At 40.4% G+C, this 26,999-nt stretch overlaps 1 protein-coding gene and 1 long non-coding RNA gene across 19 annotated transcripts in view; one reads left to right on the top strand and one right to left on the bottom strand.

Moving 5' to 3' along the window:
- Nucleotides 1-1,110: 1,110 nt before the first annotated feature.
- The window catches only part of ICA1 (islet cell autoantigen 1), a 158,250-nt gene continuing 132,361 nt past the window's right edge, over nucleotides 1,111-26,999 (top strand). Inside the window, exons 1-3 of one of the 18 annotated variants that reach the window (XM_017525204.2) lie at nucleotides 1,111-1,360; nucleotides 22,478-22,576; nucleotides 26,714-26,876. In XM_017525204.2, coding sequence (XP_017380693.1) covers nucleotides 22,560-22,576; nucleotides 26,714-26,876 — 180 coding nt within the window. In that variant the 5' untranslated portion in view covers nucleotides 1,111-1,360; nucleotides 22,478-22,559. Of the gene's footprint in view, nucleotides 1,361-1,460; nucleotides 1,799-22,477; nucleotides 22,577-26,710; nucleotides 26,877-26,999 lie in introns of those variants that run through there. The other 17 variants (XM_017525200.2, XM_037737310.1, XM_037737308.1 and 14 more) reach the window with 17 other exon arrangements.
- On the bottom strand, nucleotides 4,604-22,045 carry LOC119470671. Its single transcript, XR_005199609.1, has 3 exons — nucleotides 21,200-22,045; nucleotides 15,880-15,968; nucleotides 4,604-5,449 (listed from the first exon to the last, which is right to left on the bottom strand). It is a non-coding gene; the product is annotated as an uncharacterized LOC119470671 (long non-coding RNA).

Below are 26,999 nucleotides of genomic sequence, written 5' to 3'. Positions count from 1 at the left end.
ATAATCTCTTTTGTAAGGAAGCCTTCCTCATTTTCAAGGCTTTGGGTTTTTGTTTTTGTTTTGTTTCTTCTTACATACAGCAAAGTCATTTGGCTTGCGCTGTTAACAGGTTAGTTTGAATGTTTCTTATAAAAGCCAAATATATAGAAGCAATGATTTTCTCTCTAAAAGTTTCTCCTGAATCTAGCTTTTCAACAATTTGCTATTTCGTAGACCATATTCATGATTTGTTTACTCATACACACTTATTAAGGAGCTGTTTACTCAGCTCCAAAATTTGTGTTAGACTAGGACAGGCTCAAATCTGCAACAAACAGAATCCCCAAAGAGTAACTTTAAAGGTTATGTAAATTTCTGGAGCTATACTATATTACTATCTTTCTATTAAAATATCAACATCTATACTTTTTCTCCATCCATTCTGGCAAGACACCATGCTATCTTGAGATTAAGCTAAGTCTCCTGGTTCAGATTCAAATCCCTGCTCAATAATCTCTTTGTGGCACTCTGGGCAGTGTCTTCATCTGTAAAATCGGGATAATGATTTTACCTACTGGATTGGGTTGCTGCAAGAATAAACGTAAAGCACACAGAATGTGCCCGGCACATAGCTAGCACTCCATCCATGTTAGCGCAGGATTTCAGATTTGTCAGCATCATTACTCAGTAGCGATCATTCTGCCCTTTTAAATTGTTTCAGCGACGACTGAATGAACTTATTTATAAACATACAACACAACCAGGGATGGAGTGATTGTACACTGAGGTCTCATTTCCACATAGATAGCATTAGGAAGCAACTATGCCAACACTTTTTCTTCCTGTGATCTGTACACTGCAGGGTCTCTAGCAACAATGGTTTGGTTCTTTCCTGGTGACAAAGGATAAGAGAAGATAAAACTGCTATAAATGGCAATAACTTAAACATAAAAGATACAGAAACATATGGGAATGAAAAATATATGCCTATACATACACAGCTGTTTTTAAAATATGGCCTTTATTCTTTAAGCTCAAACTTGATTTCCAGGTACAGCAGGCCTCTAACTTTTCTTGGCAAAGTCATGAAGCCTCCTGTCCTCTAAAGCCACAAAAATTTAACCTAGAGGCAAGCAGCAGGCACTAGGCACAGCACGGAGGGAACCCTGGGGTGTACGCCTTGACTCCCACCTGTCAGCCAGGTCATTGTGACGCAAACGCTATGGCCACGTGGAACACCTGCCGGGGAGCAGGGGCGGGGTCACTCTGGGCGGTGGATCCGAGCGGGGGATACCCCAGGAGATGGGGGTCGAGGAGAGAAGCCTGGGAGTGGAGAGAGAGAGAGACTCACTCCCCCAGTCCCCGACCCGCCCCAAGCAAGGTGAGGCCAACCCCACCCACCTCCCTGTGGTCCTCCTCGGAGGGGTCGCCCAGGCGGGCGTCTGGGGGAGGGGAGAAGCGGGGAAGGGAGGCAGCGGCGGAGCCCAGGCGACGGTCGGTAGCCGGGTGGCGAGGGCCCCGCTCCCCCGGGCCGCTGCGCTGCGCTGCGGCGCGCACGGGCACCGCCGGCTGCTATTCCGGCTGGTGGCGGCCGCCGCAGGAAGGGCCGGCTCCTGCGCTCCCCCGCCCCTTTCCCTCGCCTTCGGCTGACGCTGACGTCGGATGAGGGATCCGGAGGGACGCTCCGACCGCGGCCGGGAGGCTCCCGGGGGCCGGGGCTCCGAGGTACCTGCCCTCCGGGGTCGGGGCGGGGGCGCGCAGAGCGGGCTGCAGGCGGCAGCAGGAGACGCCCGGCAGCCGGGACGGCCGGGGACGCCTGGTAGGAGCTGCCTCCTCTGCCCTCTGCGGGCGGCGCGTGATAGGCGGGTTGCCTCCTCGGGTCCCGGATCCCGGTGCGGGAACCGCAGCAGCCCCTTCCCCTCCCCCGCCTCCTCCCGCCGGCCTGGGAAGGTCTGGAGGATGCGCGCGCCATGAGGGCGTGCGTCAGCCCCGGGGGAGCGGGAGGGACGCGTTCCGCGCTCCAGCCCCAGCGCTGGGAGCACCGGCACCCACGCCAGCCACCCCACCCACCCACCCCGCGCCTCGACTTCCCCGTGGCTCCGGCCTCAGGACCCTGAGCTCCCTGGTGGGCAGGGACTCGCGGCCAGGGTTGACTTGTTGACAAGTTCACCTGCCGCGGCGCCTGGTGTGTGCTTTTTCTCTTCCCCCGTGGCCCGTTTTTGGCAGGGGCGGCAGAGAGCTTATGGGTACCTCTTTATAACCATTAGTGTCAGGAGGCCTGAGCTTGGTCCCCCGCGGGCGAGGTGCGCACCAGTCTCGGACTAGACGGGGCGAGAGCCCCTAAGCAAACCCCGTTCTAGCAAACCCGGGCGCGCCTGTTTCCTTTGGGTGCTGCTGACTCCGCCTTTCCTGCTCCGGGGCTATTGCAGCTCCTGCTTCCTCTAGAAACGAACATATCCTGTTGTTATGTCTGCCTTTCCCCCAAAGCGGCTCTCCATGAACCTTTCCCGCGGTCTTTTTACTTGTAGTGCTCCAAAGCCCCTCAGCTTCTCTTTGGGGTCTTAAAAGTATCGCGCCTTTATGCTGGCGAAGGGCATTAGCTGCCTGGTTTGGGAGAGTTAGTTTGGAAAGCATAGCATTCTCTTCTTTTAGATGGCATTAAAAAATCAGCACAAGAAAGGGTTTTGTTCATGAATCTTGGTGGCAGCCTTAGTAACAGAGACCTAGTAACTGTATAAAAATTATCAAGGCCTAGAAAATATGTCATCAGCTGGTTTGGGAGTGATACTGAATGTAGGAAGAAAGGCACATAAGGCATTCATTGGCCATTAAGGTCCTATAAATTATGACTCATCGCAAACATGTTTTTGCCCATACATTTCAGTGAAGTCTCTTAAGAAAATCTCAAATTGGTTTCTGTGGCCCTCTGGTTTTAATCTGAGATTTGAACTGTTGCAGGGAGGCGGGGGGAGTGAAACAAGAAATGCTTAGTTTGAAATCTAGCTCCCGATGCAATTCCTTACCCCCTATTTAAAATAAACACACACTCTCTAAAAATGCTTTTAAGAAAGTTTTGAAACCAAAGATATCTTTTTAGATTTCAATCTTTATTTTTGAAACACCGTGTGTAGAGAATACCACAGGGACAAAATTTATAATCTTTAATGGCTCGAATATCACTCTTTGATTTTATACTATTACTGTATATATATTTTAATTGCAAGAGATGTTGCTTTCTAATTGTTTCTGTTTGTATTACAAAGGGAAATAATTGTACTGATTATAAAGATGAATCTTTAGAAAACATAACAGTTAAACTACAGAGGGCTACTCGTGGAGAGACCTGATGTTAAAAAGCCTAACCCTGTATTCTTCACCCATGGGTCATTGAATGCTAAAGACACTGGATAGTAATTGCGTGGGTGGTTTATTTTGTAACTATTTTCCCCCATTTGGAACACCTGAATAACTATCTCACTGCTTTCTCTACGCATAGCCGGGCATCTCTCCACATCAACCTTATGAAAAGTATAGAAAATTTTGTTACTCGGAGCCTTCAAAAATCCCTACATTTTCAAGGCATTTGACTAAATAGTACATTTTTTCAGGTGCAAGCAGCGTTATCAGCAGTATGGAAGTGTGGCAACTATGCCATGTCATAGGAGGATAAACCTGTGTTTGGGATGAACTTTTAAGATTACAGAAACCGTGCACAGGAGAGTGGGAGGAAGTTGACAAGCCACAGGGACAGGAAGAGTGTTTCCTCTTAGTTGGTTGAGCCTGACAGCTAGAAGCCTGAGGGAAGGTGGCAGTGTTTATAATCAGCACGCTGGTCACTAGTGTCCTTTTTTTCCATCTGCATTATCAGATTTATGGGAACCATTAATGAGGATGCTATCTGCATGTTTTTGTCCATGAGGCAACACAGATCACTAATGAACCTTATATCCTAATCTCACCACCATTCACAATCTGCCTCAGCAGAGCTTTAAACTCAAAAACGGATAGAGGAGAAACACTTTTTCCTCACTTTGTTCTTGATTCCCAAGCTGATACATTTCGTATTACTATCATTTCTAGCACTCTGAGAGAGTACCGAGGACACATGGGCTTTGTATCCTGATGGAGCGAGATCAGAATCCCTGTGGTAACACCTAACTAGCCATGTGACCTTGACCAAGTTACTTAAGTCACCATATCCTTATCTACAGAACAAGAATATATACCTTGTTGGGGGCAGGGTGGGGATTAGGGATAATGTATATAAAATGCTTTGTGCACTTTTATTTATTTTCTTTTTTCTTTTTTATTCCTATACATATTCTGCTTATGTATGTGTGCTTTTAAATAGGACTCACGCAGTAGTAATATTCTTTCACATGCTAAACATGTGTTACCTGTATCTAAAAAGAATGCTGCTGCTTTACCTGTGATACAAAGTGTGTTTCAATTTGGTTTGAGTAGTTCAACTAATTTTGTACCAGTACTAAGACCCTGGGCTTTATGGAAGATACTCTCTGAAGTTGGCCGGGGGAGGGGGGTGCAATCAGAAACAAAGCTAATTTGTTCCAGTGGGGATAGATCTTCCAAGCCCCTGCCACTCAAACATGGTCTATGGACCAGTAGCATGTGGCCTCCCCTGGGAGGCTATTAGAAATGCAAAATCTTAGCCTGCCTGCTCCTTTCTTCCAGACCCACTGAATTCAAATCTGTATTTTAACAAGATCCCCATGTGTATGTTAACATTTGAGAAGCACTGCTGTAACCTGTTATTTCAGTGTCCCAGAGAATCATTTGGGGGCTTGTTATGATAAATGTGGATTCCCAGTCAAGCTTCCCTCATCGGCTGTTAAACAGCATCTCAGGTAGCTCTGATGCCTAGGGTCTTCCACTGCTATCAAACTGTCCCCCACCATGCTCTAAAATGAGTCTCTATCCTCTTCCTTCATAAAGAACTTTGACAGCTATGATCTTATGTGATATTCAGCTCCCTTTGAAGTAAATAGATATTATAATCTTCATCTGTCTGATAAGGACTGCAGGCATTATTTGCCCTGGATAGATGAGTATGTTAGAACTGCCTTGGAGCCTCTATAAATACTAGGTTACCACACTTGTGCTATTCTAGCAATTTACTATTTAGTATTCTAGCATCAAATTAACATAGTTTTTGGGTTTTGGGCCTGTAACTAATTTTCACAAATAACTAATGAATCTCTCCAGGCCAGGGAAGACTACATGTGATAGGGCACTTTATACCTGTTTTTTATAACAAAGCCTGCCTTCTGTGTGACTGTAGACCAGTTACTTAAGGTAATTGATCTTAAACTTCTTCATGAAATGAATATAAATTATTATGTCCACTTGGCAGTATTGTGAGGATACTCAATGATATGGGTGAAGCATAGACTCCAGCGTCTGAGAAGTGGCCATTGCTCAATTAGTGGTAACTACCTGTCTCCTTGTAAACCTAGTGAGATAGAATGAGTTCATGAAAAGCTGGGGAAATGATACTCTGCATCACTCATGATGGGAATCATCTGTCTCTCTTGCTAACTCAGATGACATCATCCATCAGGCCTTTGACCAAATCAGAGAAGTGGGATGACTTGGTATTTAACAAGCATTGGTTGTATATGTGCCATGTGTTATGCGCTGTGTTAAATGCTCAGAATCCTAAGGCTCAGACCCTACCATGCTCTGAAGGAGCCTACAACTGAGCAAGAGAGAAAGAGGAGTCAACTGGCAATTGTGACAGTTGCCTTTCAGGGAAAGCAGGGAGGAGATAGAAGCACAGGTGGTAATGAAGCCCAGGGCAGGGGCATCCCACCCAGAAAGGAGAGAGGGCAGAGAAAACCTGAGATGCTTCATGCAGGAGATTGCCCTTGAGTTGAGCCTTAAACAACCAATAGGAATTCGGCAGGTAAATAAGGCTTGGGAGTGGGGAGAAAGAGCATTCCTCACTCCCAGCCATGTATATCTGTGTATTTAAAAGTCAACAAGTAAAGGAGAGCAAATAGTCCTCATGTTTGGAGCCCAATGTGTATGTGTGTCCCTTACTAGCTGAGTGGTCTTGGACAAATTTGATCATCTGTGATTCAGGATGATTAGATGCACTAATCAGTGTAAGCATAGGACTGATTCCAATTATTTGTTGAATGGTTGTGGAGGTGGTGGAGCTATCAGCAGAAAATAGAGGACTATTATTAAAAAGTCACTAGAATTAGAGAACATTGCAGAGTTCAATTTTAGAATGCATTTAGTAGAAAATACATGAATTAAGAGAGTGACTGAAAAAGGCAACTGAACGTATTATAGTTCTGTGGAGCGGAAAACATGAGATATATGTGTTCAGTGATGGACCACTGAAGATTTAGAAGTCATTGTTAATTTTCAGAGTCTGGATTGGAGACTAGAAAAGTCTTCTGGTTCTAGGTAATGAAAGTATTTGTACAAGAAGCGACTCTTAAGTATTGCAACAATGTTCTTAAGTATTGCAACAATGTTCCAAGAGTATGCACATTGAAATCTATCTTTTACCCTCATCATGATCACACTCACTCCCACATCTTTTCTCCCAGAACAGGGCATAGACATCCATGTCTGAAACCTAAGGGAAATCCAGCCTTCTCTGTGATGTTTCCTGGGTAGAGCATTCTAAGCCAGAGACCAAGAAGCAGATTTTTATAAATAGTGCCCCCTCTCCTTGGTCGTAGGAACCCTATCAACCATCAAGGGAGAAGTCAATCATTAGTTGCAGGTTTTGTTGTGCACAGTAACACCATATTGGCAGTGGATTTGGGACTAACCCAGCACCTAAGCCTGTGATTGGGGGAGATTGTTTTTATAGAAACACAGCCCCATTCATCAACCTCCTTTCATCCAAGAGTAGAGCCGAGTAGTTAAAAACAGGAGCTCAGAAATCAAAAGTAAACTTGTGTTTACCAGTTGTTGACTTTGGGTAAATGACTTCATCCTTGTAAATTTTGTTTCTCGCTTGCAAAATGGGTTGATATCCCTTCATAGTGTGTGGCGATGACATAATGATGCCAAGTGCTTCACATGTGTGACGTGCTTGGTAAGTGGTAGCACGTAATTATTGCCCCTTGCCCAGCACATGTTTACTGAATACCTACTGTGCTCCAGGGGGCCATGCTTAGGGTGCTAAGCAGGCAAAGATGAACTTGAAGGTCCCTGTACTCATGGGACCTACAGTCTGGTATAGGAGATACACATGTAATTAGCTCCTTGAAGGAGAGTACAGGAGTCCAGTGGCACCACCAGCATGGAGTAGTTAATTTTTTCAGTGGGGAGGACTGGAGTGCAAGACTCCTGGGGGAAAGGGATAAAGAACAGATGTTGAGCTGGTAAGCTTTCACTGTAGAGGTGACATTTGAGGAGAGTCTTGATGTAAGTTCTAAGTTAGTCAATCAGACAAAAGAGGGAAAGGCATTCCAAGTGGAGAAAATGATCTCAAAGCCTCAAAGTGACAGTATATTCAGGGAAGCTCAAGCGTCTGACATGTGCAGAGGGAATAGTTCTGTTGGAGGGTGTGGGGGGCAGTAAGATTTGGGAAAAAGAGAGCCAGGATGTGAAGGGGCCTGTGTTTTTTCCAAAAATGTTTGGAATTTCTCTAGTGGCAAGAGAAAGCAATTAAAGCATTTTAAGTAGGAGAGTGGAATAATTACATTTGCATCATGTAGTGATGGCTGCAAAAGATGAAAGAGGCTGGATGCAATGGCTCATGTCTGTAATCTTAGCACTTTAGGAGGCCAAGGCAGGAGGACCACTTGAATTCAAGAGCTTGAGACCAGCCTGGGAAATGTAATGAGACCTCATCTCTACCAAAAATTTAAAAAATTAGTTGGGTGTGGTGGCATGTGCCTGTAGTCCCAGCTACTTGGTAGACTAAGGTAGGAGGATTTCTTGAGCCCAGCAGGTTGAGGCTGCAGTAAGCCATGATTGTGCCACTGCACTCCAGCCTGGGCAACAGAGCAAGACCCCTGCAAAAAAAAAAAAAAAAGAGAGAGAGAGAGAGAGATGAAAAAGAAGCGATGTTTTCAACTTAGGCAGTTCAGTAGATTTAGTGCTGGTAATTAACATAGGGAACACAGGAAGAAGAATTTGGAAGTACAGATGGAAAGAGAGAAGTTTAGTTTTAGATGTGCTGAATTTGAAGTGCCTATGGAACAATACAGGTGAAGATTACCATCTAGGGATGGAAATGTGGATTTGGTGCTCCAGAGAGGTGTGTGATTTGGAAGTTGTCGGCATACATCTGGCAGCTGAAGTGACTTCACCTAATGAGAAGTCACCTAATAAGAGCAGGTAAATTTCCAAGCTTGGAACCTTAGAGATACCGATATTTGAGATGCAGGTGCAGAGGAAAAGAAGCCAGCAAAGAAAAGTGAAAAGATAGAAAAATGTGGAGAATATTTCCTGAAAAGTAGAGGAAGAGGAGCATTTCACAAAAGGAAGAGAACATGGTCAAAGGTCACAAGAAATGAGGACTTGAGTGGGTCCCATAGTGAAGGATGTTCTCAGGGCTGGTATAGAAAGGAACAAGACAGCATGGGCTTAGACCTCTGACTGTGAAGAGAAGGAAGAGGAAGGGAACCAAGAGAGAAGGAGGTTGAAGAATGAGGCCTGAGGGTAGAAACCAAGGAAGATTGACTAATTTGGAAGGGAAGAGACACTAGATGGACTAAGGTGGGCAGAGTTAAGACTATAGGATCTGTTCTTCCTAGGGAGAAGGAAGAGAACAGCAGGTTATGGTATGGTTCTGCATCACTCCAAAGAAGTGAGCAGGGGTGCACAGGGAGTGGAAACTGTGAGAGAAGGTGCCCAGCACAGCGCCAAGGCCATGGCTCCTCAGAGTGCATGAAGAGGGAGACTGCCCATCATCACCCTGCAGAGTTTTCTTCCACCCACTGCTCCCTGAAGGCCAGGAGCTGAGTGTCCTTGTGCCTAATGCTGTTGACTCAGTGTTGCCATATGCAGCATTGGCATCACTGTGGAGTGTGTAAACATTGTGTTGTGTTTGTGCCAAGCCACTCCCCACTTTCTCCTTCCTGTTTCTTTCTTTTCTGCACTCCTAACCTGGAGCTCAGTGCCTTCAGGCAACTTTCTGGGTTTTCTACCTGGGCCTGCCCTAGAGGGTATGTGCCTAATAATCCCTGTCTTTCCTGACCCCTATCAAAATAATCAGTCTTGTGCTTTATAAGCTCTGGGCTTTACTGCTGTTTATTTCCTAAGAAAGTAGAGAGATCCTGGAAAAGGGATCTTTATTAGTTCTCAAATAACACCGACTAGATGACTCAGTAGAGGCAAGCATGATGCTGTTAGTTGGGCGTACATGAACACATAGTATACTTTATTCTGCTGCCTGCTTTTCTTTGCTGCTGACCTCTGAGATCCTTTTTTGCTCTTCCCTTCCCCTGCCTGGACTGCCTGCATTCCCTGCTCCTAAGCCAGCCCAAACTCAAATGCAATTTAGCTGCCACAGCTTAACCAAGGAAAGTTCTGGAATATGTGCCATTTCCAGAGAAAGGAGCTTGGTGGTTTGTTTACAGGACCCGTGCACAGCATACACATTTTATAAACCACATATTGGTGTCTGCATATTTCAATAGTTTAATAAGACGAGGTTTACACTGTGACTTGGGAAATTTCCCCAAATATCCCTCAGTTCCTTCAGTGAAAAGAGGAGGTTGGACTAAATGATCTGTAAATTCTCTCCTCACTCTCAACCAGGAGATTCTGTGGAGTCATAACAAATTGCTTGATCACATCTTTTGGAGGCTTCCATTCATGAATTTAATCTTAAAAGACGAGAACCTCATAAACACTAGCGTCTCCAATTATTCCGATGGCTGACATTGTGCTTATGTGCAATTTCATATAATTATAGTCCCCACATTCATACTCTTGTTCTTCCTTCACACTGGTATTGTTAACCACTCATACCTTTCTATTTCATATGAATTAAAGTCATCCCTGCGTATACACAGGGGATTGGTTCTAGGACCACTCTCAGATACCAAAATCCACACATACTCAGTCCCGCAGAGCCCTGCAGAACCCATGTATGTATATGAAAAGTTGACTCTTCACATACACAGGCTTCTCATACCAGGTTTCTCTCTTTATATTTAATTATAAGAAAAAATATAATTAAATTATAAAAAATATAGAAAATATGTTTTCTGTTTGCCTTGGTTGAAAACAATTGGTGTATAGGTGGACCCATGCAGTTCAAACCCATTCAGTTTAAAGGTTAGCTGCACATGTTTCTTATTTATAAATATATGTATACATTTTATAGTTGTGGAAATATGTTGTATATATTACATAATATTGTCCTTATATTTTTACTTCTGATGGTCTTATAGTAGCCCATTCACTTCACTTACCATTCACATTAATCTGATTTGAAACAAATAGTGCATTTTGCACATAGATGTGAACCTTTTAAAAACAACTTGTAAAAATATGGAGTACAATCATTTTTTGGTTATTTCAGAAGAACATATATATGATTTTATTTTTGTAATGACATCTCTGACAAAATGTCAGAGATTCTGGGCAGAAATAACTGTTTAAGGGTATTTGTAACTAACTAGTGTAGAACATTAGTGATCTAAATTATGGAATTAATTTCTAGCTCTTTTGGGAATTGCTTAATGCCTTAGACTGAGGCTCTCCAACAAAAATGTGATAGCAGCCACATATATCATTTAAAACATTCTACTAGTAGTAAAATATTTGTAGCTTAAAATCTAAAAAGAAATAAGCTGGGCACTGTGGCGTGTGCCATGCCTATAATTCCAGCTACTCAGGAGGTTGAGATGGAAGGATTGTTTGGGCAATACAGCCTAGGCAATACAGGAAGACCCTATCTCAAAACAAACAAGCAAATACTAAAAAGAAACAGCTTAAATTGATAATTTTTCTAACCCAAAATATTCCAATATTGTTTCAATATAAAATATAAAAAATATGTAATATATAAACAAAAACTATAATTAAATATACCACAGAATGTATACTATACATAAATATATATAAATGTAGTTATATAAAATTTAAATATATAATATATCAACATAAAATAAAAATAACATATAACTATAAATAAATATATAGGTTTATTAATGAAACAATTTAATTTTTTGTCACTAAGTCTTCAAAATCCTGTGTGAATTTTACATTAGAGCGCATCTGAATTCATACCAGCCATATCTCAAATTACGTGTGGCTAGTGTCTGCTTTATTGGACTGCATAGTTGAAGGTGATAAAGTTAATTTACTTCAGGTTATTCTTCCATAAAAAGAAAATTTAAGTTGGTGCCATTCTTTAAAGTAAGATGTGTAAGAGCCTACCAAGTTTTATAACTTGATCCCAATAAAATACAAGGATAACATTTAGACCTATCATTTAATAATGTTCTATGCTGACATTGAAGGGTGTAGTATTCCTTTATAGAAGTAGATAGAAACTTTTGTCTGATTAGGGTGTTCCTTCATTCTTTACCTTTTGAAGTTAAGCTTTTAGAGGAAATGTCACAGTAAATACAGAATAAAATCTATATGTGACATTCGATTTGTTATTTGAAAGCTATATAAACCAAACTAAATAAAATTAAAGGTAAATATAATTTGTACTATAAATTTTTTAAATTACTGTTTTCTTTAGCAGAGGCAACCCATTTATTCTGTTTCTAGTGTTATTTTACATTATGTATTTTTATCTTTTTAGATTTCTTTTAGGTTTGTTGCTTGCAACTACCAACCTCTTTGTTATTACTGCATGATTTTTGGTGTAGCACAAAATTCACCATCAATCCTCCTTTGAAAGGAGGGCTTTAAGCAAAAGAAAGAAGAGCAAGCCCTAGACCATACCTCTAATGAGCAGTTTTGAGTTTTGTGGTTTGTTTTTACCTGGATATAATATTTTCAAACAATATTAATGCTGCAGATGATGGCATTTTTTAAAGTAGCTTGGCAATTTTTTTTTCCAGTTTCTGTTATAGTGGATATTTTCCTTTCAGAAACATGTCTTGGAATAGATGAAGAAACAGAGGAAAGCACCAAGTTGTTAACTGGCTGATTAGTGTGTCATTCCCAGCATTTCTCTATGTGAACTTGACCTTTAACCTGACCTTGGAGAAGTCATTTTTAGAGCCCCAGTTTTTTCATTATTGAAAAGGAAGATGTTGTGATGTTGTGTTTATTATTTCTAAGCTTTCTCTTAGATAAAAATGTCTCTGAAAATAATTTAATTTTGTTATTTTTGTGACTGGGGGCACCCTAGATGGCAACTAGCCTAGTCTACTATTTTACAGATGAGCAAAGTGAAGCCAGATGGCTGAAGTGATGACTAAGTGTATGACATGGTCATGGATTTACCAGTTTTCATTTATATCAAGGAGCATATTGGGAAAACTTCAAAATACATACTTTAGGAGTGTGATTTTAATGGTTTTAGGAAGTCATTAAGCTAAATCATTGTTATATTTGTATATAACGCCTGAGTTCTTTTGAAATGTAAATGAAATGGTCATTTGAAAATATTTGGCTGGGCACAGTGGCTCGCGCCTGTAATCCTGGCATTGGGAGGCCAAGGTGGGAATACTGCTTGAGCTCAGAGGTTTGAGACTAGCCTTGGCTGGTATTTTATGGTATTTTACTAGAAATTTAAAAATGAGCTGGGCATATTGGCAAGTGCCTGTAGTCCCAGCTACTCAAGAGGCTGAGGTTGGGGAATCACTTGAGACCAGAAGATCAAGGCTGCAGTGAGCTGTAACGGCACTATTGCACTCCAGCCTGGGCAAAAAATAAATAAATAAATAAATAAAGTTTTTTTTTTTTTTTAAATAAAAGAAGATATCCTAAGACCTTAGTTCATTAACAGAAAATACCTATTTTAACAGGGACTTAGGGTTAAATAAAAACTGCATCTGTAGGGTTTAAATAAAAACTCAGCTTTTAGCTACCTTGAATAAGGTCAGAATTCTGTTTTCCTCTTGGTAAGATTTGCTGACTCACAAAATTAAAATGATTCCATTTCACATTTACTTGTGAATTTATGGAATGTCAAAAATCGCTGCACAAGACACAAAACTGGAAACAGAATCCATTTAAAGTTGTATAGTCACTGAGTCGCCCAGGCTGAAGTGCAGTGAGGGGATCATAGCTCACTGCAGCCTTGTGTACAGTTGTGTGGAATGCTCCGGTAATTGTGACCACATCAGAATCTGAAGAGACAGGCTGTGTGGTATTTGAGAGGTACGAAAAACACCCATAAAAACTCATCAAAATCATATTACTTTAATTAATGCTTAGCTTTTGAAAAGATGGAAGGCTAATTCAACTTCCCATCCTCCATGGGAATCCCCATTTCTCAACCACTTGAGAATAGGATTTGATGAATCCAGATTTTAAAATAATAATTAACACGGTTAATTATGCCTGGAGGAATTGTTCCTGTTTTTTTTTTTCCACTGCTTCTACTGAAAGTATTTTAATATTTATACTCAAACACACTTCTTTCCATAAGAAATTATAAAAATCATTATTGACATAAGAAGAAATGACTAGAGACAAACATCTAGGAAAAATACTGAAAACATACTTTGCCCAAAGAAATGTACAGACATCCAATTATTTTTTACCTTAGTGCCTAAAACCTCTGGCAAATCAGTATTTCCTCTGTTCATGAGGCAAGTGTAGAAGCCATGTGGGAGCCCTGGCTCTGAGGACGATTGGCTTTGTGCTCTCAGGCCCTGTTCTTCCCTGGATCACAAGTCCCATTTCAGAAGGAAGGGGCTTTATTCAGTTGTTTCTCATCTCTTTCTAGGCTCTACATTATATGACTTCTGTTTGTTCTTAAGTTACACATGAGAGAAATAAACCCAAAGACCTGCTGTCACTTCAGATCATTTGAAAAGAAATAGTCGGTTTAATAAACCGAGTAGGAGGCACACATTTCCACTTCTCTAAAGAAAAGTTCACTATATTTTGAGTTTTACAAAATTATTGCATGATGTGTAAGTTTTAGTGTATGGAAGAATAAAATACTGAAAACTGGCCGTATTTCCAGATGAAATTGATCTCTGAAATAACAGGAAAATGGAATGAGGAAGAAGTTATGTAAATTAGTATCATGTAATGGAAAGCTAAATCTGAGAGGCATGTCACCAGCTTCCAACATTTGTGATGGATAGTCCAAAAGCTAACTCCCTAACAAAGGACAAAAAAGGTGCCCACCAAGTGTGAAATAAACAGCATTGAGTGTCCACCCTCCAGTGGCTACTGAGTGTATCTAAATGCTGAAGGTGGCACATGGTGCTTCAGAGACTGGCCCCTCTGTTTACCCTGTCATATGTCTCATCTTTAAGTTATAATGTACAACTGCTTACGGTTGGTTACACACACCACTGGCAGTTCTGTTGTGGAAGAATTTGTTCATTGCATTCCCTCTGCCTAGAATAACACCACTTCCCTCCCCACCATGCTTCTAGGCTTTGCCTCGCCAGCAACTACTAATTCTTAGAGACTCAGCCCAGAGGCTGTGTGGAAAACCAGCTCTGTGCCTCTGCTCTGTGTCCCTCGAACCCTGACCCTTTCCTCTGCCATGGCATTTTGCCCCATCACAGGCAACATGTAACATGATGGCAGATTCTTTTTTTCAGTTATATACAAATAGCCACGAAAGTCTGGGGCATATAGTGATGTGTAATTTACTGTGGTTTGATTTTAAAGAATTACTCTGCATTTCATCAAATATAAGAAAATATTGATCAGGAGATCTTACCGTTTATATTCCATGAAGAAAGAAAAGTGACAAGGTAGTGACTGTAACAGGAATGTTGGAATGTGAACAGATTTGTACCTTAGATTCCACGGCATGTGGTGCCATGAAGCTGGTGTTTAGGAATGAGTGATTTTACCGTGGGATGTGTCTAATGTACCACTTTGTACCCACATCATTGCAAGACTCTGTTCTGTTCTGAAAAGTGTGTTTATTTTCTTTTCTTTTGAGACATTTAGGGAGTGGTGGGCATCTCAGTCTGCCCCCCAGGCTAGAGTACAGTGGTATGATCTCAGCTCACTGCAACTTCCTCCTCCTCGGATCAAGCGATCCTCCCACCTCAGCCTCCTGAATAGCAGGGCCACAGATGCGCACCACCATGCCCAGCTAATTTTTTATATTTTTGGTAGAGATAGGGGCTCAACATGTTGCTAGAGCTCAAACTTCTGAGCTCTAGCAATCCCCTTCCCTTGGCCTCTCAAAGTGCCAGGATTCCTTCCTGTCGTGAGCCACTGCGCCTGGTCTGAAAAAGTGTGTTTCTTATGGGGAAAAAAATGGCCCTCCGCTTCCCAAAGAACTGAAAAGCTCTAAGGTAATGACAATTTTTATATAGAAAATAGAAATTATGAATAAATAAGAGGAAAATGATAAATTTGGCATTGGTTCAGATATGCAATTCAAGAGACTCCACCATATGCTCAGTACAGACACAAGAAAAAGGGATTCTGGACTCAGTTTCAGCTGGGACTCCGAGCAACAGAAGAGCTATGCACTGAATGGAAGAGAAAATTCTACCACTAAAATTGTAAAGGTAATTAATTTGAGACATGAGTCTTTGCATAGGTAACCGGATGTGCTTAGGAAACATGATTCAAGAGGAAGCCAGTTCCATATTAAAAAGAAATAGTTGATCTAATAAACTGACAAGAAGGTACACATCTCTGCTTCTCTGAAGAAAAGTTAACTACATTTGAGTTTTACCCAGTTACTGCCTGATGTGTTTTAGTGTATGAAAGAAAAGATATTGAAAACTAGTCAAATTTTGTGGGTTGAGAATACCAATATAGTGGAATGACTACTGATCTTACCTTTACTCTGAACAAGGATTGGCTCAAGAACTTTAGATTCTTTGCATAATTCAAAAGTGATCAGGAGTTCCATCAGCTAACTTCACTGCCTTGAGGAAGTGCATGGAAAAAGAGTTCTAGGTCAGAACAAGCGTTCATTGCAGCTGAAGCCAGCTTATGTGGAATGAAAGTACCTTCTTAGATTATATTTCTAAGAAGAAGAATCTAGTGTCTGGGTTCAAGGCAGCTAGGGAGAAACTGACTCCTCTCTACTCTGTAGCAGTGACTCAAACTCTGTACTTAGAATCTGGCTTGTTTTAACATTCTATGTACCTTTGAGTGTTAGGAAAATACTTTATGCATAGCTTATTCACGGCCAGGCTGTCCAGTTTTTCAAAATGGGTTGTTTTGGTTTTTTCTTTTGTCTTTTCTTTTTTGGGACAGGATCTCACTCTGTCACCCAGGCTGGAATGCAGTAGCTCCATCATGGCTCACTGCAGCCTTGACCTCCTGGGCTTAATTGATCCTCCCATGTCAGCCTCCTGAGTACCTGGGATTACAGGCATGTGCCACCACACCTAGCTAATTTCTTCTTATTATTATTTTTTTGTAGAGACATGGTTTTGTCATGTTCACCCAGGCTGGTCTCAAACTCCTGGGCTCAAGTGATCCACTTGCCTTAGCCTCCCAAAGTGCTGGGATTACAGGCATGAGACATCACACCCAGCCTAAAATGTTTTGTTTGTTTGTTTTATACTTTAGATTCTGGGGTACATGTGCAGAACATGCAGGTTTGTTACATAATTACACATGTGCCACAGTGGTTTGCTCCATCTATCACCCTGTCATCTACATTAGGTATTTCTCCTAATGCCATCCCTCCCCCAGCCCCCCACCCATTGACAGGCCCCGGTGTGCGATGTTCTCCTCCCTGTGTCCATGTGTTCTCATTGTTCACCTCCCACTTATGAGGGAGAACATGCAGTGCTTGGTTTTCTGTTCTTGTGTCAGTTTGCTGAGAATGATGGTTTCCCGATTCATCCATGTCCCTGCAAAGGACATAAACTCATCGTTTTTTATGGCTGCATAGTATTCCATGGTGTGTATGTGCCACATTTTCCTTGTCCAGTCTATCATCAATAGGCATTTGGGTTGGCTCCAAGTCTTTGCTGTTGTGACCAGTGCCACAGCAAACATACATGTGCATGTGTTTTTATAGTAGAACGATTTATAATCCTTTAATTTATATACCCAGTAATGGGATTGCTGGGTCAAATGGTATTTCTGGTTCTAGAACCTTGAGGAATCGCCACACTGTCTTTCACAATGGTTGAACTAATTTACACTCCCCCCAACAGTGTAAAAGTGCTCCTATTTCTCCACATCCTCTCCAGCATCTGTTGTCTCCTGACTTTTTAATGATCACCATTCTAACTAGCATGAGATGGTATCTCTGTGTGGTTTTGATTTGCATTTCTCTAATGACTAGTGATGACTAGCTTTTTTTAGTATGTTTGTTGGCTGCATAAATGTCTTTTTTTGAGAAGTGTCTGTTCATATCCTTCACCCACTTTTTGATGGGGTTGTTTGTTTTTTTCTTGTAAATTTGTTTAAGTTCTTTGTAGATTCTGGATATTAGCCCTCTAAAGTGGTTTTTAAATGGCTCTAGCAAGTAATGACAAGTTGGATGATTGTTGCAGTCTTTTGCCCATCTACATAGAGGAATAAAATTGAGGACTCAGCACAGCAAGCATATATAAAGAGGAAAAATGAGCATAGTTATTGCATAGAATCCCAACATAAAACCTGGACAAAGCGTCCTTCCCCCCTGTTCTCTCAATTCTTCCCACAGAGCAAGGTGGTTTCTCAGTTCAATGGATGTGGCTGAGAACAGTAGTTTTAATGCCTGGTGTTGGACCATAAGGTGAATATATTGCAACCACATCAAGGTACAGCCTGGGAAAATCTAAAGGGTTTAGCATCACCTAAGAAAAGGGTGCTGACCTCAACAGCAGTTCTACATCTGAGCAGGAAGTTGCCTTTCCTTCCTTTTTATTTCTGCCTTAGACACAGAGCCGCCTTCTCACCAACTCATTCCCACACTACTAGGGTTGTTATATCAAAATTAGAAACTTGCTTTTTATTGATCTATTAACCCTTGGGCCTCTGCTTCTTTGAGCAGATCTTAATTATTGGTGCCACTGCTTTGTCTTATTTGAGGAAACAGTTTAATTGTAAAACATACACATTCATGTGATCAAGTTGTGCTGACTGTGACAATATCATGGTACTCACAGTCCCTAAGCGTCTTCATACTTGCCCTTCTTTGCTTATCTCCCAAGGTAAGATGACCACAAGAAGATCTTTAGGATGTCTTTTCAGTGTCATTAAAAAGCTGCAGATGTGACACCATTCACTTTGGGCTTGCTTCATAAGTGCCTTGTGGCAGAAGTGGAGAAATAGCTTCTTTTGCAGAATCATGAAGTTTTAGCTAATCATGGACTGTATTCCATTTCACAGAGAAAATATTTTTACAGCAGAACTTACAAATTTGGGGATTCATTAAGGAGACATTATTATATGTCCATCGCCAATGTCAAGGCTCTCCTGATTCTGGAAATTATGTATCTGTCTTTACTGCTAAACTAGCACTGTTCAATATGGTATCTACTAACCCCATTTGGCTCTTGAGTACTTAATATGGCTAGTGTGAATTGAGATTTGCTGAAAAGTATAAGATACTATATTTTAGACTTGGTACAAAAATATTAATGTAAAATATATCAGTCATTTTTATACTGATTATATATTGAAATAGTAGTTTAGATATATTGGGTTACATAAAATATATAAACATTAATTTCACTGTTTTTAAATTTTTTAACATGGCTATTAGAACCTTTAAACTTACATATGTAGCTCACAGTATATTTCTATTAGACAGACCTGATCTGTACTTGAGGCCAGGAAGAGTGACAGGCACATATTCATTAAATGCTCAGTTCATGTCTGATAAACTAAACTGTTGAACTGAAATGAATGGATGACGATTGTAATGATTTTGATGCTGTGGATTTGGAAAGTAATAGAGCAAAACGAAATAGATTTGTGTCAAGAAATATTAAGATATGTATTAATTGTCTCTGGTGTATAGAGTTAGAACATATATAAAAAGAGATGTTAGTTAGCACTGGCTCCAGCTGCCTTCTAATGAGACATTCAGAAGTACCCTGTAGACCTGACCTTATTTTGGCCACTTATGATTCTTTTACTCCCATGCCTATAATCCAGTAGTTTGTTCAAGAAAGACTCATTTCCAGAAAGAATTTTCCTGGTGTGCCATTTAGCTGTGGTTCTCAGACTTTAATGTGCTTAAGAATCACTTGCAAAGCCTGTTATAAAACTAGATTCCCAGAATCATTTCCAGAGATTCTAGTTCACTAGGAAAGGTATGGGGTCTAGGATTCTGTATATTAGTACCCCCAGAAGATTTCAATGCAAATGGCTTGTAAACAATACCTTGAGGAACACTACCATATGGTATCATCATCTGGGAATAGCCTGGAAATCTAGGTAGAAGGAGCAATTTGCTCAGCAATTTGTGTTATCTGTAACTATAAATAACACATATTATAAGAACTTACACTATGAAGGATTTAAATTAATAGGTATTTTAATAAGCAAAAATTTAAAAGTCATAGTAAAGGAAATAATCAACAGAGTAAAAAGCTAATCTACAGAATAGGAGGAAATATTTGCAAACCGTATATTGGATAAGGGATCAATATCTGTACTATGTAGAGAGCTCCTTCAAGTCAATAACAACAAAATGACCCAATTTTAAAATGGGCTAAAACACCGTATGTTCTCACTCATAGGTGGGTGTTGAACGACAAGTTGTGAACTCGGAGAGGAGCATCACACACTGGGGGCAGTTGGGCGGGTAGGGGAGAGACAGTGGGGGGTGGGTGGGTGGGGAGGGATAACATGGGGAGAAATGCCAGATATATTATGCACCTAAAGTAAATTAAATTTAAAAAAAAAAGAAATAAAAATGATGAAACATTCCATTCCCATGGCTCATCTCAAACTGTCTCCCTTCATGCACATGTATCCCATATTTAACCAATTACTATTCTATAAAAAAAAATAAATAAAATTAAAATAGGCTAAAGACCTGCATAGACATTTCTCCAAAGAAAATATACAAATGGCCAAAAAATATGCCAAGATGCACAGTATCACTAATCATCAGAGAATTGGAAACCAAAACCATGAGATATCACCTCACAATGCTTAGGATGGCTATTATTTTAAAAAATGGAAATAAGCATTGACAAGGATGTAGGGAAAGTGGAACCCTTGCGTACTGTCAGTGGGCTTGAAATGGTGCAGCTGCTGTGGAAAACAATATGGAGGTTCCTCAAAAAATTAAGTATAGAACCACCATATAATCCTGCAGTCCAAATTCTGTGTATTTATGCAAAACAATTGAAAACAGGATCTCAGAGAGATACATGAAGTCCTCATATAATGTCATCGATAAGTTCTTTGAAATGATAACTTTAGGCAAAATGACATAAACTGTTGTTTCTCATTAACGTTATAACGAAACAGTGTTTTTCAGGACTTGGTGTACATCATTTTGCCTAAAGTTGCAGCTTCCAAGAACCTGTCAATGACTTTAAGTGAGAACTTAACTGTGCACTGTGTTGGTTGCAGCATTATTCCAGATAGCCAAGATGTGAAAGCAACCTAAATGCCCATTGACACATGAATGGATAAAGAAAATGGTGTGTATGTACATGTATAAAACATTGCATATATACAATGCAATATTATTCCACCTTAAAAAAGAAGGAAGTGCTGTCATATACTATAACATAGATGAACATTAAATGCATTGTGCTAAGTAAAATAAGACAATCACAAAACACAAATACTGCATGTTTGCATTTTTATGAGGTATCTAAAGTAGTCAAATTCATAGAATGAGAAAGTAGAATAGAGTTTGCTGGGGACTGGGGGAAGGGAAAATGGGGAGTTGTTCAGTGGGTGTAGAATTTCAGTCATGCAAGATGAAAAAGTTCTAGAGATCTGTTGTACAACAGTGTGCATATTGTTAGCACTACTATACTGGACACTTTTAAATTGTTGAAAGAATGAACATTTTTTTTTACTAAAATAGAAAAACTAATTAAAAAGTACCAACTATCCTAATAGTTCATGGTGATATTGAACTCAAGAGAAGAGCATGATAATTCCATTTCCTTTGAACTACCTCTTTTTATGAGAAATTTTGTTGGAAATTTTAAGCTAACTGAAGTAAACGTGTACTTACAGTGAAGCTGTGTGGGTGGTAAGAGGACTGGGAATCGGTAGCCTCCCCACGATGCACTGAGTGGAGGGCAGAGCGTACTCACCCTGAATGTCATTCCCAAACCAGATTGTCCAGATATTTGGATGCCCTCCACAAGGAAGAGAGATGCTCATTACAGTATGTTGTCATTTCAGAGGCAACTGACAACTCTGAAAATTCTCTTCGTCCTTTCTCTTGTCCCCATACCTGAAGCCTGGGATTTCCACACCTTAATTTTGTTCACTTGAAACATTTTTAAATAGCCTAGGAAATCTTTAATCATTTTAGGAGTACTGGTTGCCAGGACCCTTTCTGAGACCAAAGGAGAATGATTGGATTGATTCTGTGAAGCAGTCTGAGCATTCATATGCTGTGAGCATTCACTATGGCAGCCCGAAGTTTTGTATCTGGCCAGCGACCATTGTTTTGGGTAGTGAGCTTTCTGTTCTTTCCAGGGACTGCTAGGCAAGTGGGCTAATTTGGCTGGGCTGGTGGGCTAGCTTCCATGAGTGGAGCAGATGGAGTCAGGGCAGAGACATTAAGTGACTCCAGTATTTACTAATGAGATAAATATACAAGGCTAGGCTGGTAGATACATATTTTCCTACTTTGTACCCTTCTTGGTATCTTATTCAAGCCTATCAACTCTTTTTTGGTTTTTGGTTGAGGTTTTTTAATTTTGTTCTATTTTTGTTTTTGTCTTGGCAATGTGCTGGTTTGTTTCTTTAAAATTGTTGATTATAAACTATTTCAAATCTATAAAGAGGTATACAGATACAGTATACTCACCACCCAGCTTAACAAAGAGAACATTATGTGTGCACTTGAAGCCACTGTATATCTCTCTTGAATCACATCCACACCATCTCCTGCATTTGTGTGCTGTCTGGAACTTAGTGTTCATCATTGCTAAGCAATTCTCTATACCTTTACCAGACAATATTTTATACCTCAACAACACAGAGTACTGTTTTACATATTTTAAAGCTCTATATAAATGGTGTTATATTTTATATAGTCATCTGCAACCTGCTTTTTCATTCAACCTGCCTGTTCACTTTTTAAACTTTACTTGGGATATTTCTTCCAGTCTTACTTAGCTATACTGTTGTCATCACTCGTGTGTAGCATTACTGTGTAATAGTGTTGGACCCTAAAATACAGCTAGAAATGGCTTATATTGAAGCATTTTATGTGTGTCAAATTAATGTGTAACTATAATATAGTGTGTAACTGTTAAACATATTTGTTTTATTTCAGGTTGTAATATAACTTATCTTCTCATGCTTTTTTCCTGCCCCTTCTCCCCAAATCATCAACAGTAGAAAAAGAAGAAGAAAACATGTCAGGACACAAATGGTAAGTAATTTTTCATCTTTATTAAATTGGGAAAGGTTAATGAAAATAGAAAGCATATAGCATATGCTCAATAAATGTTTATTGAATGGAAAAACAAGTGGTACACTAGCAGTAAGTATCATGTTAGCCCTCACCAATGCTGAGCCAAATTCAATATCCCTGTTAAATATGGTGTGAAAACCAAGTAAGAAAAAATATTGTAAATTCTTATCTAATGCTCATTCTCTAAAAGATTCACGTATGTATAACTTTTCTCTTGGGAATCTAATGATCGTTTTTCTTACCACCATTTTGTCTAATGTAATGATTTGATGCATTTTTATTAGTATCTTATTTATAATTTATAACCTTAGAGTTACAAGGGAATTTTATGTTAGGGCAGCTATAAAATAAAGAATGACTCTACAACCACACACTACTCACACTTATTATTTTATAGTCATGACTTCAACCATCCTGGACATTCAGGAGCCAATCATTGTCAAAAGTAAATGATGCTAAATAAAGTAGATATGATAACCATAGGGCAATGTTACCACGGACATTTATGTGCCTCTAACATATCTAAGCAGCATTGTAAACCTCTTATAAGGTCCAGAGCACTTCAAGCAGTGTTTCCAAATTCTTTTGAACCCATGACCCACCAAGCAAGTAGATCTTTGTGAACTTTTATTTTCTTTAACTTGTATCATGAAAAAAATGTGTTACATATTTTTTTAATGCACAGTTAATTACAATCAATACAACTTTTTTNTTTTTTTGAGACAAAATCTCGCTGTGTCACTCAGGCTGGAGTGCAATGGTGTGATCTCGACTCACTGCAACCTCCTCCTCTCAGGTTCAAGCAATTCTCCTGCCTCAGTCTCCCAAGTAGCTGGGATTACAGGTGTGCACTACCATGCCCGGCTAATTTTTGTTTGCTTTTTTGGTAGAAACAGAGTTTCACTATGTTGGCCAGGCTAGTCTCAAACTCCTGACCTCAAGTGATCCACCCACCTTGGCCTCCCAAAGTGCTGAGATTACAGACATGAGCCACTATGCCTGGCCAAAAATACACTTTTTAACCCCTCCCCTCTCTGTAGAGAAGCAACATACCCAAGTCCTCTATGATATCAAATGTCAGACTTCAAAATAATTTTTACATGTCTTAAAATGTAATCGCTTTTTTAAAGTAATTAATAAATGGCTAAAGGACTTAATTTCCCTGAGTAAAAGAGAAAAAAAAAGTCCCTAGAATCTCCAGCTGACAGTTCTCTAAGAGCTGTCAGACATTTTACACTTTTAGTTGTTCCAACTTGCCTCATTATGACAAAGGCTCGCTCCATCTTGGGACACTCCTTGGTTGTCATATCCTGGCAGCAGGCTCAAAGAAGTATTAATAGTTACTCACCTAAGAGAGACTGGACAGCCCCAAGAAGTGGGTCCTTTCCCAAATCCTTTCTCCCACTTACTCCACAGCCTGCTGCTGAAATGGAGGGGCTGCAGAATACATTGAAATGAGCACTGGACTGCGATTTGGAGGTCTGGATTTCACTCTTGTGTGACTTTGGCCAAGATTCTTAACCTTTTGAAATATAAGATTCCTCATTTGTTAAATGATAGTGGGTAAGGGGTGTTCACTAGATTTCTGAAGTCTCTTTTATTTTCCAAACAGGCTTTTTTCCCCCTGTTAATCCATGATCTTTGACAAAAAAGAAAAAAAGAATACAAAGAAGTCCATTCCACGTCCCACTCCTGAGAATCCCATTCCCCTGAAATAATCAGTCTTTGGAGTATATTCTTCCAGCCTTTTAATATGCATATTCTATAGAGAGATTATCTTTTATATAAGTGTTATATGTATTTCATCTTATTTTCCTTTCTGTGAGCTCATAATATGACTTCTAAATAATACAGAAAGATATAAAGTAGACCATGAAAGTCTCCCATAATCCTGCTTCTCTCTCCAAAGATAACCATTTGTAAGGATCAGAAATGCCTTCTGACTTTTTAAGAATAAATGTGCAAATCGAAAATTGTAAATTTAATTAACTTGGAAGGAAAGTATAAATCATCAGGTTTTGAGATACTGGTATTTTGATATAGTCATATAAACCAACTCATGTTTCAGCACAAGCCTGGTACATTTAGGGTAGTGATGAGAAGGGACAGAAGAAGGTACATCTCCACAGAGGAGAGTTGCCTGGGGGGCCAGGGAGCCCTTTGAGGCAGGAACTCTAGGTCGAAGAGGATGTGGATGAAGCAAGGGGAGGGATGGAACTCCATCAGCAAACTTTCTAGCCATATTTGAGGTACTCAAATCACTTTTACACAATTCCATTTCATTTTTTAATTACTTTGATTTCTTTTCTCTTTTTTCTTTTCTTTTCTTTTTTTTTCAGAGACAGGGTCTCACCCTGTTTCCCAGGCTTAAGTGTAGTGGTATGATTATGGCTTCCTGCAGCCTCAAACTCCTGGGTTTGAACAATCCACCCACTTCAGTCTCCTGAGTAGCTTTGTATCATAGGCATATGCCACTACACCTGGCTAAATTTTTGTAGAAATGGGGTCTTACTATGTTGCCCAGGCTGGTCTCAAACTCCTGGCCTCAAGCAATCCTCCAGCCTGGGCCTCCCAAAATGCTAGAATAAAGGCAGGAGCCACTACATCTGGCCAGTTTCTAATTTCTTCACATACTTTTTGATTTGGTCTTCACTATAATCCTCCTGAAAAATGGCTTTCCATCTACATTTTAAGCATTTATATTGAAGAGTTTAAAGTTTTTTGGGTTTTGTTTGTTTTTTCTTTTTGAGACAGAGTCTCGCTCTGTCGCCAGGCTGGAGTGTTGTGATCTCAGTTCACTGCAACCTCTGCCTACTGGATTCAAGTGATTATCCTGCCTCAGCCTCCCGAGTAGCTGGGACTACAGGTGCATACCACCACGCCCGGCTAATTTTTTGTAATTTTAGTAGAGACAGGGTTTCATCGTGCTAGCCAGGATGGACTCAATCTCCTGACCATTTAATGATCCATCAGCTTCAGCCTCCCAAAGTGCTGGGATTACAGGCATAAGCCACTGTGCCCGGCTAAAGATTTTACTATCAGAAGCCTGCAACCAATTTTAAATTCATTTTATTTTTATTGTATTGTGGTAAGAACAGTTACCATGAAGTCAATCCTCTTAAATTTTAGGTGCATAATACAATATTGTTAATAATAGGCACCATGGGGCTGGGTGTGGTGGCTCACGCCTGTAATCCCAGCACTTTGGTATGCTGAAGTAGGAGGATCATCTGAGGTCGGAAGTTCGAGACCAGCCTGGCCAACATGGTGAAACCCCATCTCTACTAAAAAAAATACAAAAATTAGCTGGGTATGGTGGCACATGCCTGTAATCCCAACTACTCAGGAGGCTGAGGCAGGAGAATTGCTTGAACCTGGGAGGTGGAGGTTGCAGTGAGCCAAGATCATGCCATTGCACGCCAGCCTGGGCAACAAGAATGAAACTCCATCTCAAAAAAAAACAACAGTAGGCACCATGTCACACAGGAGATCTCTAGAGCTTATTCATCTTGCATAACTGAAGCTTTGTGCCCCTTGGACAGCAGTTTCTCATTTCCTTCTACCTCACAGCCACTGGTAACCGCCATTCTACTCTCTGACTCTGAGTCTATTTTCGAATCCTGCATAATAGATCTCAAGCATGCTGTTCTTCAGCCTCTTATCTCTGCTTTTCTGCCATCACCTCGGTGCTGGTTGTAGTATTAGAGTGGAGGGAGTGTGTTGGTGTCTAGCTTTATCTGTGATTCGCTGAGGTGACTTGGGCCAGTCACCCTGTCTGACCTGACCTCACCTTCTCCACCTCTAAAAGGGGTGTGCCTAATCTGTTGATATCTACATTCTTTTCAAGGGTTAGCTTCTTTATTTCCTGCAAAAGATTCTAAATTTCTCCACTCTGACTTTTAAGGTTTTGGAGTCAGAAAGAGTTAATTAACTTTCTTAGTGTAATACCCATAGAAGAAATTGCTCCTATGTTTATCAAGGTTGTAAATGTAAATATGTCACAGAAAGTCATGTTGAAATAAATCATTTCACACTAAAATATCTTAACCTTTATGAAAGTTGTGAATAAAACAGCTCTTGAAATTTTTTTAGCAGTTATCCCTGGGACTTACAGGATCGATATCCTCAAGATAAATCAGTTGTAAATAAGATGCAACAGAAGTATTGGGAAACAAAGCAGGCCTTTATTAAAGCCACAGGGAAGAAGGAAGATGAACATGTTGTTGCCTCTGATGCAGACCTGGATGCCAAGCTAGAGGTGAGCTTTTTATTGCTGTCAGCCCCAACACGGCCGCCTTGCTAGGATCACGGTCCTAGAGTGTACTCACTGAGACAGAGCTAGGTGTGCTTTATGTTTGAAAATGAGGGGCCAGGCACTGTG

This window comes from Cebus imitator, unplaced genomic scaffold (assembly GCF_001604975.1).
Source record: "Cebus imitator isolate Cc_AM_T3 unplaced genomic scaffold, Cebus_imitator-1.0 Scaffold37, whole genome shotgun sequence".
Classification (NCBI taxonomy): Eukaryota; Metazoa; Chordata; class Mammalia; order Primates; family Cebidae; genus Cebus; species Cebus imitator.
The sequence above is the reverse complement of the archived record's forward strand: the minus strand, read 5'-3'. Positions and strand labels throughout refer to the sequence as shown.